This window comes from Tursiops truncatus, chromosome 6 (genome assembly GCF_011762595.2).
Source record: "Tursiops truncatus isolate mTurTru1 chromosome 6, mTurTru1.mat.Y, whole genome shotgun sequence".
NCBI classification, from domain to species: domain Eukaryota; kingdom Metazoa; phylum Chordata; class Mammalia; order Artiodactyla; family Delphinidae; genus Tursiops; species Tursiops truncatus.
Window position 1 is genome coordinate 27,430,974 of NC_047039.1, and position 15,180 is coordinate 27,446,153.

General features: G+C 37.7%; 1 protein-coding gene across 4 annotated transcripts in view; it reads left to right on the plus strand.

The window, feature by feature from the left end:
* The window catches only part of PTPDC1 (protein tyrosine phosphatase domain containing 1), a 105,887-nt gene that overhangs the window by 38,713 nt on the left and 51,994 nt on the right, over window positions 1-15,180 (plus strand). For all 4 annotated transcript variants that reach the window (XM_073805953.1, XM_033857826.2, XM_073805954.1 and 1 more), the window contains exon 2: window positions 2,760-2,847. In XM_073805953.1, the coding sequence (XP_073662054.1) occupies window positions 2,766-2,847 (82 nt within the window). In that variant the 5' untranslated portion in view covers window positions 2,760-2,765. The remainder of the gene's footprint in view (window positions 1-2,759; window positions 2,848-15,180) is intronic.

Here is a 15,180-nt window from a genome sequence, read left to right on the forward strand (position 1 = left end):
TGGGCAGAAATTACAGAGTTGCCACATTATAAAGAGCTTTCTAACTACCAGAGCTGTGTGATAACGTCAGTGTTACTGTTCAAAGACATTGTGGAGAGAATGCTCTTGTGGGTTAGGATTCTAATAGAGGACTTCTGAGGTTACTTACAACTTTGAGTTTCTGAGGGGCTAGTTAAAAAGAAAGTTTTTAAAGACAGTCCACAATCATATTTGTACTTTTTGCTACCCAAAAGAGTAAAATTAATTCAACACTCTTTAAAGCCATGGAGTTTTTCTGTTTTTGTTTGTTATTTTGGCCGCACGGCACAGTATGTGGGGTCTTAATTCCCCGACCAGGGATCGAACCCGCGCCCCCTACATTGGAAGCGGGGAGTCTTAACCACAACATGAAAAGCCACGTTTTCAGTGAGCTCTAGGTCTTGGGGATACAGACATAAATAAGACATGAATAGATCCATGAAACTCAGTCTAGTATGCCCATTTCAGCTCAACAGATGTGCAGTGAATGTGTTCCTTACACCAGACTCTCCCCTTCTTTAGAGAGAGAGATGAGCAAATCATGGCTTCTCCTCTCGAGACCCCGTGGTGTGCAGGGGAGCCAGTCCAGTAGTCGCATTTCATTACATTACAGCTGAAGAGCTTAGGGTGGCATCAGGGAAGCCTTCACAGAAAAAGTGACAACTGGTTCTACCTTGTTACCACATGCTGGATCACCTGGGACATGCTTTATAACTCCTCATCTACAAAACAACCTGGGCTAGAACTCTGACTGCTCTAAAATTCCATGGTTCTAACATGGTGATAAATTGTTTTTTGGTCAAAACATGTTTTAAAAGTCCAAATTCTTGAAAAGTAATATGGTAAAAATGTTTACTGTAAATCTAATCATAATGTATATTCTTTCAAATTAAGTTTTTGCTAATGAGTTTCCTGGAACAACTTGTTCCATTAGTCCATTGACTTCTTGTCTTTATGTAACATTCATTTGAAATGTTATGCCCATTATAAAATTTTGTATTAATTAGTATGATACCAGATTTGTATATAAATATTGCAGGAATTTCTTTTTTCTTTCATGTTAGAGCACCTCTGTGATTTTAATTCTTGTACTTCTTTTGAAGGGAGACAGTTTCATTGAGTAGGACTTTAGATTAAAAATTTTATACCTATTGAGCATATAAAACTTGATTTTAGAAATAAAATTTTAGTGAATTTGAAATTCTCGGAGGACCCCTGAAATTTGTGAAGTGATTTTTCTCACAAAAATAAATGCTCTAGGGAAAAATATTAAGGCTGTATTAATTGCCACTGTTAATTTATTGGTGCAAAAAATTTCAACAGATTTTTAGAGCATTTAAAAAAAATACATAACCATATAAAAATTATAGTTTGACCCCCCCAGTCATTGATGCCCAAACAATAAATGTGCTTTTTCAAAGAAAAATATTAAAATCATTATTTAGAAAAAAACTTTAATATTGTGTGTGACTTTCTGTTGTGTCACAGTCAACTCTCCCCTTCTAGAACATTCCAAGCTTCTAATCATGGGTTGGTCTTTCTGGTGACCAGTGCAATCCAGGAGCCATCCAGTAGCCCACCTAGAGTTAAAGTTGCCTCATTAGAATTGGAACAAAAGAGGCTCCTTGGGCTCCTATCACTTAGGAATTTACGATGGTCTAGTTGCTCTGTGTCAGGAACCAGGGAACAAAGATCAATGTGTTTTCCTTATTTCACAATCCAACACATAATAGGGGCTTCAGAAAGGTGGCAGTTTTTGCTTTTTGACACATAAAAAGATTTACTTAACTTTCCTCAGTGGAGAAGCCATAGGAACACAGTGAACACTTAGCCATATAGCTTAGCATGAGCTAGATGAAGACTGTTAACTGTAAAGTCATAAACTCAGTAAACTCTTTTTTTTTTTAACATCTTTATTGGAGTATAATTGCTTTACAATGATGTGTTAGTTTCTGCTTTATAACAAAGTGAATCAGTTATACATATACATATGTTCCCATATCTCCCTCCCACCCTCCCTATCCCACCCCTCCAGGTGGTCACAAAACACCAAGCTGATCTCCCTGTGCTATGCGGCTGCTTCCCACTAGCTATCTACCTTACTTTTAGTAAAGAATGAGGGCTTCTGTTTAATTGCCTAGTGTACTGTCATGTCCACAATAAATGTTACTCCTTGAGCCCAGTTCAAGTACAAATTCCTTCTTCAAGCCTTGCACCTACCCTCAAATTGGACAGCCCTCTTGCTTGTCCAAGACTGCCTTGTGACACTTAGCACATATTAGCATTATTTGTGTCTACATCTTATCTTCCCAACAGACTAAAAATGTATAGGAAGAGTATGTCTTATTTTTCTCTGTAATGTCCTTACTGTCTAGCACAGCAGTGTCCAGTAGAATATCATGTGAGCCACATATTCAAATTTAGATTCACCAGTAACAATAAAAAGAATCAGAAAAATAATTTTAAAAATGTATTTAACCCAATATATCAAAAATATTTCAATGGCAAATAAATGTAAAAAATTAGATATTTTACATTCTTTTTTTGTACAAGTCTCTAAAATCTTGTATTCTTTATCTACAACATATCTCAAATCTGTACTAGCCACATTTCAAGTGCTCAATAACCCCTTAGCTAATGACTGCTGTATTAGACAGTAGAAGTCTAGCACATTATACGTGATTAGCATATGAATATTCTATAGGCAAACCTTCAAAAAGTAATCTTTTCTCCCCCAACAGACTACCATGGCTGCGGGAGTCTTGCCTCAAAATGAACAACCATATTCTACTTTGGTGAATAACAGTGGGTATGCTGCAAACATGAAAGGTAATAGTTCTTTAATATGCTTTTTGTCTTTGTGTAAACTAGAGTTTAATAAAGTTATATGAATACACATGAAAGAAAAGGCTGATTCTTCATATTGGAATCTCAAGTTGCAGGTACTACTTACAGCCTTTTGTTTATTTCTGCCTTACTATTTTCACCTGTTAAAATTCCTTTTCAAAATCCTGATTAATGACCTTAGCCTTTTTTATTCCTTAATTTTTTATACAATTTTTGAAGGTTACTTTGCATTTACAGTTCTTACAAAATGTTGACTATATTCCCTGTGTTGTACAATATATCCTTGAGCTTATCTTACACCCAGTAGTTTGTACCTCCCAGTCCCCTACTCCTGTATTGCTCCCCCCACCACTGGTAACCATTAGTTTGTTCTCAATATCTGTGAGTCTTTTATGTTATATTCACTAGTTTGTTGTATTTTTTATATTCCACATATAAGTGATATTTTACAGTACTTGTCTTTCTCTGACTTATTCACTTAGCATAGTGCCCTCCAAGTCCATCCATGTTACTGCAAATGGCAAGATTTTGTTCTTTTTTATGGCTGAATAAATTCCATTGTGTATATATACGCCACATCTTCTTTAAACGTTCATTTGTTGATGGACACTTAGGTTGCATCCATATCTTGGCAATTGTAAATAACGCTGCTGTGAACATTGGGGTGCATGTATCTTTTCGAGTTAATGCTTTTCTTTCTTTTGAATATATACCCAAGAGTGGAAGTTCTATATGGTAGTTCTATTTTTAGTTTTTTGAGAAAACTCTATACTATTTTCCACAGTGGCCACACCAATTTACATTCCCACGAACAGTGTACAAAGGTTCCCTTTTCTCCACATCCTCGCCAACATTTGTCATTTGTGTTCTTTTTAATGATAGCCATACTGACAGGTGTGAGGTGATATCTCATTGTGGTTCTAATTTGCAATTCCCTGTTGATTAGCTATGTTGAGCATCTTTTCATGTGCCTGTTGGCCATCTGTATTTCCTCTTTGGAAAAATGTCTGTTCAGTTCTGTCCATTTTTTAGTCAGGTGTATGACCTGTTTATATCAATATATGTTGGATATTAATCGCTTATTGGTCATATCATTTGCAACTATCTTCTCCCATTCAGTAGGTTGTCTTTTCATTTTGTCGATGGTTTCCTTTGCTGTGCAAAAGCTTTTAGATTTAATTAGGTCTCATTTATTTATTTTTGCTTTTATTTCCTTTGCTTTAGGAGACAAATGCAAAAAACTGTTGCTACAATTTATGTCAAAGAGTGTTCTGCCTGTGTTTTCCTCTAGGAGTTGTACAGTACCAGTCTTAAATTTAGGTCTTTAATTTATTTTGAGTTCATTTTTGTATATGATGTTACAGAATGTTCTAATTTCATTCTTTTACATGTAGCTGTCCAGTTTTCCCAGCACCACTTATTGAAGAGACTGTCTTTTCCCCATTGTATATTCTTGCCTCCTTTGTCATAGATTAAGTGACCATAAGTGCTTGAGTTTATACTAGACTCTCTATCCCTATTGATCTATGTGTGTTTTTGTGCCACTATCATACTGTTTTGATCACTGTAGCTTTGTAGTATAGTCTGAAGTCAGGGAGCATGATACCTCCAGCTCTGTTCTTCTTTCTCAAGATTGTTTTGGCTATTTGGGGTCTTTTGTGTTTCCATACAAATTTTTTAAATTATTTATTCTAGTTCTGTGAAAAATGGCATAGGTATTTTGATAGGGATTCCATTGAATCTGTAGATAGCCTTGGTCAGTGTGGTCATTTTAACAATATTGATTCTTCCAGTCCAAGAACATGGTATATCTTTCCATCTGTTTATGTCATCTTCAATTTCTTTCATCAGTGTCTTACAGTTTTCTAAGTACAGGTCTTTTGTTTCCTTAGGTAGGTTTATTCCTAGGTATGTTATTCTTTTTGATGCAATGGTAAATGGGCTTGTTTCCTTATTTATCCTTCTGATAGTTCATTGTTAGTGTATGGAAATGAACAGATTTCTGTGTATCAAGTTTGTGTCCTTCAACTTTACCAAATTCATTAATCAGCTCTAGTAGTTTTCTGGTGACATCCTTAGGATTTTCTATGTGTAGTATCATGTCATCTGCAAACATTAACAGTTTTACTTCTTCCTTTCTAATTTAGATTCTTTTTATTTCTTTTTCTTGTCTGATTGCTGTGGCTAGGAATTCCAAAACTATGTTGAATTAAAGTGGCGAGAGTGGATATCCTTGTCTTATTCCTAATCTTAGAGGAAATGCTTTCAGCTTTTCACCATTGAGTATGATGTTAGCTGTGGGTTTGTCATATATGGCCTTTATTAAGATGAGGTATGTTACATCTACTCCCACTTTCTGGAGAGTTTTTATCATAACTGGATGTTTGATTTTATCAAAAGCTTTTTCTGCATCTATTGAGATGATGACATGGTTTTTATTCTTCAGTTTGTTAAGTGGTGTATCATATTGATTGATTTGCAGATACTGCAAAATCCTTGCATTCCTGGAATAAATCCCATTTGATCATGGTATATGATCCTTTTAATATATTGTTGGATTTGGTTTGGATTTTGGTATTTTGTTGAGGATTTTTGCATCTATGTTCATCAGTGATATTGGCCTATAATTTTCTTTGATCTTGGTATCAGGGGATGCTGGCCTCATAGAATGAGTTGGAAGTATTCCTTCCTCTGCAAATTTTTGGAATAGTTTGAGGAGGATAGGTGTTAACTCTTCCCTAAATGTTTGATAGAATTCACCTGTGAAGCCATCTGGTCCTGGACTTTTACTCGTTGGGGAGTTTTTTTTTTTCATTACTGATTCAGTTTCATTACTGGTAATTGGGCTGTTCATAGTTTTTATTTCTTCCTGGTTCAGACTTGGGAGTTTGTACCTTTCTAAGAATTAGTCCATTTCTTCCAGGTTGTCCATTTTATTGGCATAGAGTTGCTTGTAGTAGTCTCTTATGATCCTTTATATTTCTGTGGTGTCAGTTATAACTTCTCCTTTTTCATTTCTACTTTTATTGGTTTTGAGTCCTGTCCCTCTTTTCCTTGATGATTCTGGCTAAAGGTTTATCAATTTTGTTTATCTTTTCAAAGAACCAGCTTTTAGTTTCACTGATCTTTGCTATTGTTTTTGTCATCCCTATTTTGTTTATTTCTGCTCTGATCTTTATGATTTCTTTCCTTCTACTAACGTCAGGTTTTGTTTGTTCTTCTTTCTCTAGTTCTTTGAGGTATAAGGTTAGGTTGTTTATTTGAGATTTTCTTGTTTCCGGAGATAAGCTTGTATTAGTGTAAACTTCCCTCTTAGAACTTTTTGCTGCATCCCATAGGTTTTGGATTGTCGTGTTTTGTTTTCATTTGTCTCTAGGTTTTCTTTTAATTTCCTCTTTGTTTTCTGTGATCCATTACTTGTTTAGTAGCATATTGTTTAACCTCCATGTGTTTGTGTTTTTTGCAGTTTTTTTCTGGTTGATTTCGAGTCTCATAGTATTGTGGTCAAAAAAGATTCTTGAGGGCTTCCCTGGTGGTACAGTGGTTGGGAGTTTGCCTGGCAGTGCACGGGATGCAGGTTCGAGCCCTGGTCTTGGAGGATCTCACGTGGCACGGAGCGGCTGGGCCCATGTGCTACAGCTGCTAAGCCTGTGCTCTGCAGCCCTTGAGCCACAGCTGCTGACCCCATGTGCTGCAACTGCTGAGGCCTGTGCGCCTGGAGCCTGTGCTCAATGGTGGGAGAGGCTACCACAGTGAGAAGCCCGTGCACCACAGCTAGGGGTGGCCTCCTCTCGCTGCAACTAGATGGAGCCCACGTGCAGCAATGAGGACCCAGTGCAACCAGGAATGAATGAATGAATAAATAAATAAATAAATAAATTTTTTAAAAAAAAGATGCTTGATATGATTTCAGTTTTCTTAAATTTACTGAGGCTTGTTTTGTGGCCTAGCATGTGATCTATCCTGGAGAAATATTCCATGTGCACTTAAAAAGAATGTGTATTCTGCTGCTTTCAGATGGAATGCTTTATATATATATATATATGTATCAATACAATCCATCTGGTCTAATGTGTCATTTAAGGGCAGTGTTTCCTTATTAATTTTCTGTATGCATAATCTCTCCATTGATGCAAGTGAGGTTTTAAAGTCCCATACTGCTACTGCGGTACTGTAAATTTCTTCCTTTATGTCTGTTCATATTTGCTTTATGTATTTAGGTGCCTCCTATATTGGGTGCATATATATTTACAATCTGTATATCTTCTTCTTGGATTGATCCCTTGAACATTGTGTAGTGTTCTTTGTTGTCTGTTGTAACAGTCTTTATCTTAAAGTCTATTTTGTCTGGACTTCCCTGGTAGTCCAGTGGTTAAGACTCCATTCTTCCAGTGCAGGGGGTGTGGGTTCGATCCCTGTTGGGGAACTAAGATCCCACATGCCACATGGCTTGGCCAAGAAATATAAATCAATCAATAAATAAGAATAATAAAACAATTTTTTAAAAATAAAATAAAGTCTATTTTGTCTGATATAAGTATTGCTACTCTGGCTTTCTTTTGATTTCAATTTTTCTGGAATACCTTTTTCTATCCCCTGACTTTCAGTCTGTATGTGTCTCTAGATCTGAAGCAAGGCTCTTGTAGGCACCGTATACACAGGTCTTGCTTTTGTATCCATTCAGCCACCCTGTGTCTTTTGGTTGGAGCATTTAGTCAGTTTACATTTAAGGTAATTGTCGATGTGTATGTTCTTATTGCCATTTTGTTGATTATTTTGGATTTGCTTTTATGGGTCTTTTATTCCCTTTCTTCCTTTGTTTTCTTCTCTTGTGATTTGATGAATGTCTTTAGTGTTATGTTGTATTCCTTTTTCTCTTTTGAGTGTATACTTATTATAGATTTTTGGTTTGTGGTTACCATGAGGTTTTCGTGTAGCAGTCTATATATATACATGATTGTTTTAAGTTTTTGATCTCTTAATTTCAAATGCATTTAAAAAAACCTGCATTTGTACTCTTCTCATGATTACTGGTTTTTCCTTTTTTATTGAAGTATGGTTGCTTTACAATATTGTACAATTACTGTTTTTGAGGTCATATTTTACATCTAATCGTTTAGTGTATCATTTAACTGCTTATTGTGGATATAGATGATTTTACTACTTTTGTCTTTTAACCCCTCTACTAGCTTTGTGTGTGGATTATTTCCTACCTTTACTGTATGGTTGCCTTTACCTATGAGCTTTTTCATTTTGTAATTTTCTTGTTTCTGGTTGTGGATTTTTCTTTTTTGCCTGGAGAAGTTCCTTTAACATTTGTTGTGAAGCTGGTTTGGTGGTGCTGAACTCCTTTTAGCTTTTGCTTGTCTGTAAAGCTTTTGATTTCTCCATCAAATCAGAACCAAGAGCTTTACTGGGTAGAGTATTCTTGGTTGTAGGTTATTGCCCTTCATCCCATTAAATATATCTTGCCACTCCCTTTTGTTTTTTGTCTTAGTTTTTTTAACTTTTTAATTTATATTGGAGTATAGTTGTTTAACAATGTTCTGTTAGTTTCAGGTGTACAGCAAAGTGATTCATTTATACATATACATGTATCTATTCTTTTTCAAATTCTTTTCCCACTTAGGTTATTACAGAATATTGAGCAGCATTCCCGTGCTACACAGTAGGTCCTTGTTGGTTATCCATTTTAAATACAGCAGTGTGTGTACATGTCAGTCACAAACTGCCTAACTATCTCTTCACCCCACCATTCCCCCGGTAACCATAAGTTTGTTCTTTAGGTCTGTGAGTCTCTTTCTGTTTTGAAAATAAGTTCATTTGTATCATTTTTTTTTAGATTCTGCATATAAGTGGTATCATACAATATTTCACTTTCTCTGGTTTACTTCACTCATTATCTCTAGGACCTAGATAATCTCCAGGTCCATCCTTATTGCTGCATATGGCATTATTTCATTATTTTTAATGGCTGAGTAATATTCCATTGTATATATGTACCACATCTTATTTATCCATTCCTCTGTCGATGGACATTTAGGTTGCTGCCATGTCTTGGCTATTGTAAACAGTGCTGCAATGAACATTGGGGTGCATGTATCCTTTTGGACCACGTTTTTCTCTGGATATATGCCCAGGAATGGGATTGCAGGATCATATGATAGCTCTATTTTTAGTTTTTAATGGAACTTTCATACTGTTATCCATAGTGACTGTACCAATTTACATTCCCACCAACAGTGTAGGAGGGTTCCCTTCTCTCCACACCCTCTCCAGCATTTATTGTTTGTGGAATTTTTGATAATAGCCATTCTGACTTGTGTGAGGTGATATCTCAGTGTAGTTTTGATTTGCATTTCTCTAATAATTAGCAGTGTTGAACATCTTTTCATGTGCCTCTTGGCCATCTGTATGTCTTCTTTGGAAAAATGTGTATTTAGGTCTTCTGGGTTGTTCATTTTGATGATATTAAGCCACAGGAGCTGTTTGTAAATTTTGGAGACTAATCCCTCATCAGTCACATAATTTGCAAATATTTTCTGCCATTCTGTGGGTTGTCTTTTTGTTTTGTTTATGGTTTCCTTTGCTGTGCAAAAGCTTTTGAGTTTCATTAGTTCTCCTTTGTTTATTTTTGTTTTTATTTTCGTTTTTATTTTCATTACTCTGGGAGACAGATCGAAAAAGATAATGCTGCAATTTATGTCCAAGAGTGTTCTGCCAATGTTTTCCACTAAGAGTTTTATAATGTCTGGTCTCACATTTAGGTCTTTAATCCATTTTGAGCCTATTTTTGTGTATGATATGAAAGAATGTTCTAATTGCATTTTTTTTTTCCATGTAGCTGTCTAGTTTTCCCAGCACCACTTATTGAAGAGACTGTCTTTCTGTCATTGTATAGTCTTGCCTCTTTTTCATAGGTAAATTGACCATAGGTGCGTGGGTGTACTTCTGGGCTTTCTATCCTATTCCATTGATCTATATTTCTATTTTTGTGCCAGTACCATACTGTTTTGATGACTATTGCTTTGTAGTAGTCTGAAGTCAGGAAGCCTGATCCCTCCAGCTCTGTTTTTCTTTTTCAAGATTGCTTTGGCTATTCATTGCCTTTTGTGTCTCCACACAAATTTTAAGATTTTTTTTGTTCTAGTTCAGTGGAAAATGCCATTGGTAATTTTATAGGGATTGCATTGAATCTGTAGATTTCCTTGGGTAATGTAGTCATTTTGACAATACTCATTCTTCCAATCCAAGAACATGGTATATCTTTCCATCTGTTTGTGTTACCTTTGATTTCTTTCATCAGCGTTTCATAGTTTTCGGAGTACAGGTTTTTTGTCTCCTTAGGTAAGTTTATTCCTAGGTATTTTGTTCTTTTTGATGAGATGGTAAATGGGATTGTTTCTTTTTTTGGGAGGGGATTGTTTCTTGAATTTCTCTTTCTGATTTTTCATTGCTAGTGTATAGAAATGCAACAGGTTTCTGTGTATTAATTTTGTATCCTGCAACTTTACCAAATTCATTAATCAGCTATAGTAGTTTTCTGGTAGCATCTTTAGGATTTTCTATGTACAGTAACATGTAATCTGCAAAAGTGACAGTGTAATGTCTTCTTTTCCAATTTAGATTCCTTTTATTTCTTTTTCTTCTCTGATTGCCACAGCTAGGACTTCCAAATCTATGTTGAATAAAAGTGGCGAGAGAGGACATCCTTGTCTTGTTCCTGATCTTAGATGAAATGCTTTCAGCTTTTCACCTTTGAGTAAGATGTTAACTGTAGGTTTGTCGTATATGGCCTTTATTATGTTGAGGTATGTTCCCTCTATGCCCACTTTCTAGGGAGTTTTTATCATAAATGGGTGTTGAATTTTGTCAAAAGCTTTTTCTGCATCTGTTGAGATGATCATATAGTTTTTATTCTTCAATTTGTAAGAAAAATGAAATCATATCAAACATATTTTCCATCTACAATGCTATAAGATTAGAAATAAGCTACATGAAAAAAATCCTGTAAAAAACACAAACATGTGGAAGCTAAACAACATGCTACTAAACAACCAATGGATCACTGAAGAAATCAAAGAGGAAATCAAAAAATACGTACCGACAAAAGAACACAAAAGTACAACAATCCAAAACCTATGGGATGCAGCAAAAGAAGTTTTAAGAGGGAAGTTTAAAGCAATAGAGTCTTACCTCAGGAAACAAGAAAAATCTCAAGTAAACAACCTAACCTTACACCTAAAGCAAGTAGGGAAAGAAGAACAAACAATTCCCAAAGTTAGTAGAAGGAAAGAAATCATAAAGATGAGAGCAGAAATAAATGAAATAGAGATGAAGAAAACAGTAACAAAGAACAGTGAAACTAAAAGCTTGTTCTTTGAAAAGATAAACAAAATTGATGAACCTTTAGTCAGAATCATCAAGAAATAAAGGGAGAGGACTCAAATCAATAAAAGTAGAAGTGAAAGTGGAGAAGTTACAACTGACACTGCAGAAATACAAAGGATCATAAGAGACTAGTATAAGCAACTATATGCCAATAAAATGGGCAATCTGGAAGAAATGGACAAATTCTTAGAAAGGTACAATCTCCCAAGACTGAACCAGGAAGAAATAGAAAATATGAGCAGACCAATCACAGCACTGAAATCAAAAAAACTCCCAACAAGTAAAAGTCTAGGACCGGATGGCTTCACAGGTGAATTCTATCAAACCTTTAGAGAAGAGCTAACACCTGTCCTTCTGAAACTGTTCCAAAAAATTGCAGAGGAAAGAAGACTCCCAAACTCTTTCTGTGAGGCCACCATCATCACCCTGATACCAAAACTAGGCAAAGATACCACAAAAAAAAGAAAATTACAGGCCAATATCACTAATCAACATAGACACAAAAGTCCTCAACAAAATACTAGCAATCCGAATCCAGCAGTACATTAAAAGGATAATACACCATGATCAAGTGGGATTTATTCCAGGGATGCAAGGATTTTTCAATATCCACAAATCAATCAGTGTGATACACCACATCAACAAGTTGTCACTCCCTTTTGGCCTGCAGAATTTCTGCTAAAAAAAACAGCTGATAGCCTTATGAGAGTTCTCTTGTATGTAATTTGTTGCTTTTTCCTTGCTTCTTTTAATATTCTCTTTAACTTTTGTCATTTTGATTACCATGTGTCTTGGTGTGTTTCTCTTCGGGTTAATCCTACATGGGACTCTATGCTTCCTGGACTTGGGTGACTGTTTCCTTTCCCAGGTTAGGGAAGTTTTCAGCTGTTGTGTCTACAGATATCTTCTCAGGCCTTTTTTCTCTCTCTTCTACTTCAGGGACCTCTATAATGCCAAAATGAGTGCACTTGATATTATCCCAGAGGTCTCTTAAACTGTCCTCATTTCTTTTCTTTTTTCTGTTCAGAATCAGTGATTTCCACCACTCTGTCTTCTAGCTCGCTGATCCATTTCTCTTTATCTTTTAGTCTGCTATTGAGTCCTTCTGGTGTACTTTTCATTTCAATTATTGTATTCTTCATCTCTGATTGGTCATTCTTTATATTTTTTAAGACTTTGTTTAAAAACTTCTAACTTCTTGCTGTGTGCATCCATTCTTCTCCCGAGTTCTTTCATCATCTTTAGGATTGTTACTCTGAACTCCTTCTCGGGTAGATTGCCTATCTCCACTTTACTTAGTTTTTTTCTGGGGTTTTATCTTATTCCTTCTTCTGGAATATGTTCCTTTGCCACTTCACTTTGTCTAAGTTGTTATTTATTTTTTTATGTATGTGGTAGGTTAGTTACGTTTCTTGACCTTGGAGAAGTGGCCTTCTGTAGGAGATGTCCTGTGTTACAGCAGTGCACTCCTCTCTCATCATCCAAGCTATATGCTCTAGAGCTTCCCCCTAAAGGGAATGTGTGGGTTCTTCTGTTATGGGGGCTATGTGGACGGTCATTTAAGCTTGGTTGACCCCTAGCCCATTTGGTTGCCAGGCCCTGCATTGTGCAGGTGCTGTTGGCTGCTGTTTAGCGGGGCCTGGTCACAAGGCGGCTGGCTACAGAATCCTAGGGAACCCCAGGGCTAGTGCTGGCTCACTGGTGGGCAGGGTCAGGGTCCTGAAGACTCCAGGGCTGTTGCCCGCCCACTGGTTGGTGAAGCCAGGTCCTGGGGTTAGTGCTGGCCTACTGGTAGGCAGAGCCAGTTGTTGGAGTCTCTCTGGGATCCCAGAGCTCGTTTCGGATAGTTGGTGGCAGGGGTGGGGAGTGGTTCCTGTCACAGTTGAGTATGGGGTCTGGGGTGTCCCGAAGGTTGCGTTGGCCTGCTAGTGGACAGGGCCAGGAACCAGCTGGTCCCAGGGTAGGGTTTGGCCTGCTGTGAGTGGCCTGGATCCGCAGGCTGCAGGATTGTCATTTTCTTCCGTATGGTGTCTGCCCCCTCTGGTGGGTGAGACTGTTCTAGAGGCTAGTGCAGGCTTCCTGGGGAGAAGGCCTGGTGCCTGCCCACTGGTGGGTGGAGCTGGGTCCTGGCCCTCTGGTGGGTAGGGCCATGTCTAGGGGCGTGTTTTAGAGGTGGCTGTGGTCTCAGGAAGTCTTTGGGCAGCCTGTGTACTGATGGGTGGGGCTGTGTCCCTGCCTAGTTAGTTGTTTGGCTGGAGGCTGCCCAGCTCTAGTGCATATAGGCTGTTGGATGAGGCCAGGTCTTAGCGCTAGTCAGCCAAGATGGCAGCTGCCAGAAGCAGTATTCATCCAGCAGAATGTTCCCAAATGTGGCTGCCACCAGTGTTTTTGTCCCCAGCTGCCCCCACCTCTCTGGGAGACTTGCCATGATAAGCAGGTAGGTCTGGCCCAGACTCCTGTCAAATTACTGCTTTTGCCCTGGGTCCTGGTGTGTGTGATTTTGTGTGTGTCCTTTAGGAGTAAAGTCTCTGTTTCCCCAGTTCTGTGGGGCTCCTGAAATTAAGCCCCACTAGAGTTCAAAACCAAATGCTCTGGAGGCTTGTCTTCCAGGGCTAGGGAGCCCGATGTGGGACTCAGAATTCTCACTCACTCTGCAATATAATTATTCTCCAGTTTGTGGAGAGTACGGGATTTGATTATATCGTTGAGTCCACCTGTTCTACCCATCTGTTGTTTCCTTCTTGGTCCTTAGTTGTAGGAGATCTTTTCTGGTAGGTTCCAGTCTTTTTCATCCATGGTTTTTCTGCATATAGTTGTGATTTTGGTGTGTTCATGAGAGGAGGTGGCCTCAGAGTCTTTCTACTCCACCATCTTGGCCACTCTCTCCTTAGCCTTTTAAGAAGGAATATTGAAAACAATGTTTGTCTCCATTATCCTCTTAGACTTAAATTATCTGGTTGTTCCTCTCATCAAATGCCTACTTGCAATTCGACCTTTCAGTTTTTTCTTCTTTTGTTATTCGCAAGTGTCACTTATAAAGCACATTCAGAAGCACGCTAGCCCTCCTCCTCTTTTTTTTTCTCTCCTCTCTCATGGTCCTACAGTTCTGATTTTTACAAGGTGTCCCAGGAAAGGAAGGGTGCTGTGACTTGGACTCTTACTACCACACTCACCCTCACTGTTTCTTTCTGTTGAAAGTTCTAAGCTGGAAGTACACCCTGATTTCCTGCCACATTGGCACCACTAGTCTTGCTGCTACCACCAGCAGTTAGCCAATAGACATGTTGAATAATTTTTCTTGGCAGTACCCTTTGCATGATTTTCTTATTGCCTACTCTGGATTTTGCCCAAGTTCACTTCAGTGCTCCTCTATAGGGTTTTTTCCCCTCTAAGTATGGATTAGATAATATAAGGAAAAGTAAAGGAGTAAAGGTCTAAAGGTATTGGAGTTAAATGCTTGCTGGGAATAATTGGTTCACAAAGTTGTTTATGCTTCTTATTGGAAACTAACCACTCCACCAGGGGGTGCTCTCTTTCATCAGGAAAACCAGTGTATTATACTTGTGACCTTGTCTAAATTCCAGATCCTTGTGGATTCTCCTTCATCTGTCTGTGCTGTGTCTGACTCTAGAGGGACTAATACTTCTGATAATTACCATCTGTGGACAACTTCTATGTGCCAGATTTACAATACATTTTCATTTACCTGGTTTTAGAAAGCAGTGCTGTCTAAAACAAATGCAATAATGGTGTCTATTTGCTGCTTCTCTTGTAGAATAATGGGGGTTTTTTCCCCCTGAGTACTTTCCAGCCTGACGAATGTAAGAATCAGATGAGCTTTTTTCTCTATCCTTTCTTCTGTTGGAATGTTACCTCTTAGTTGGTGTTTCTCACCTGGGATTCTGTTGGCTTTTGAGGCGGAGC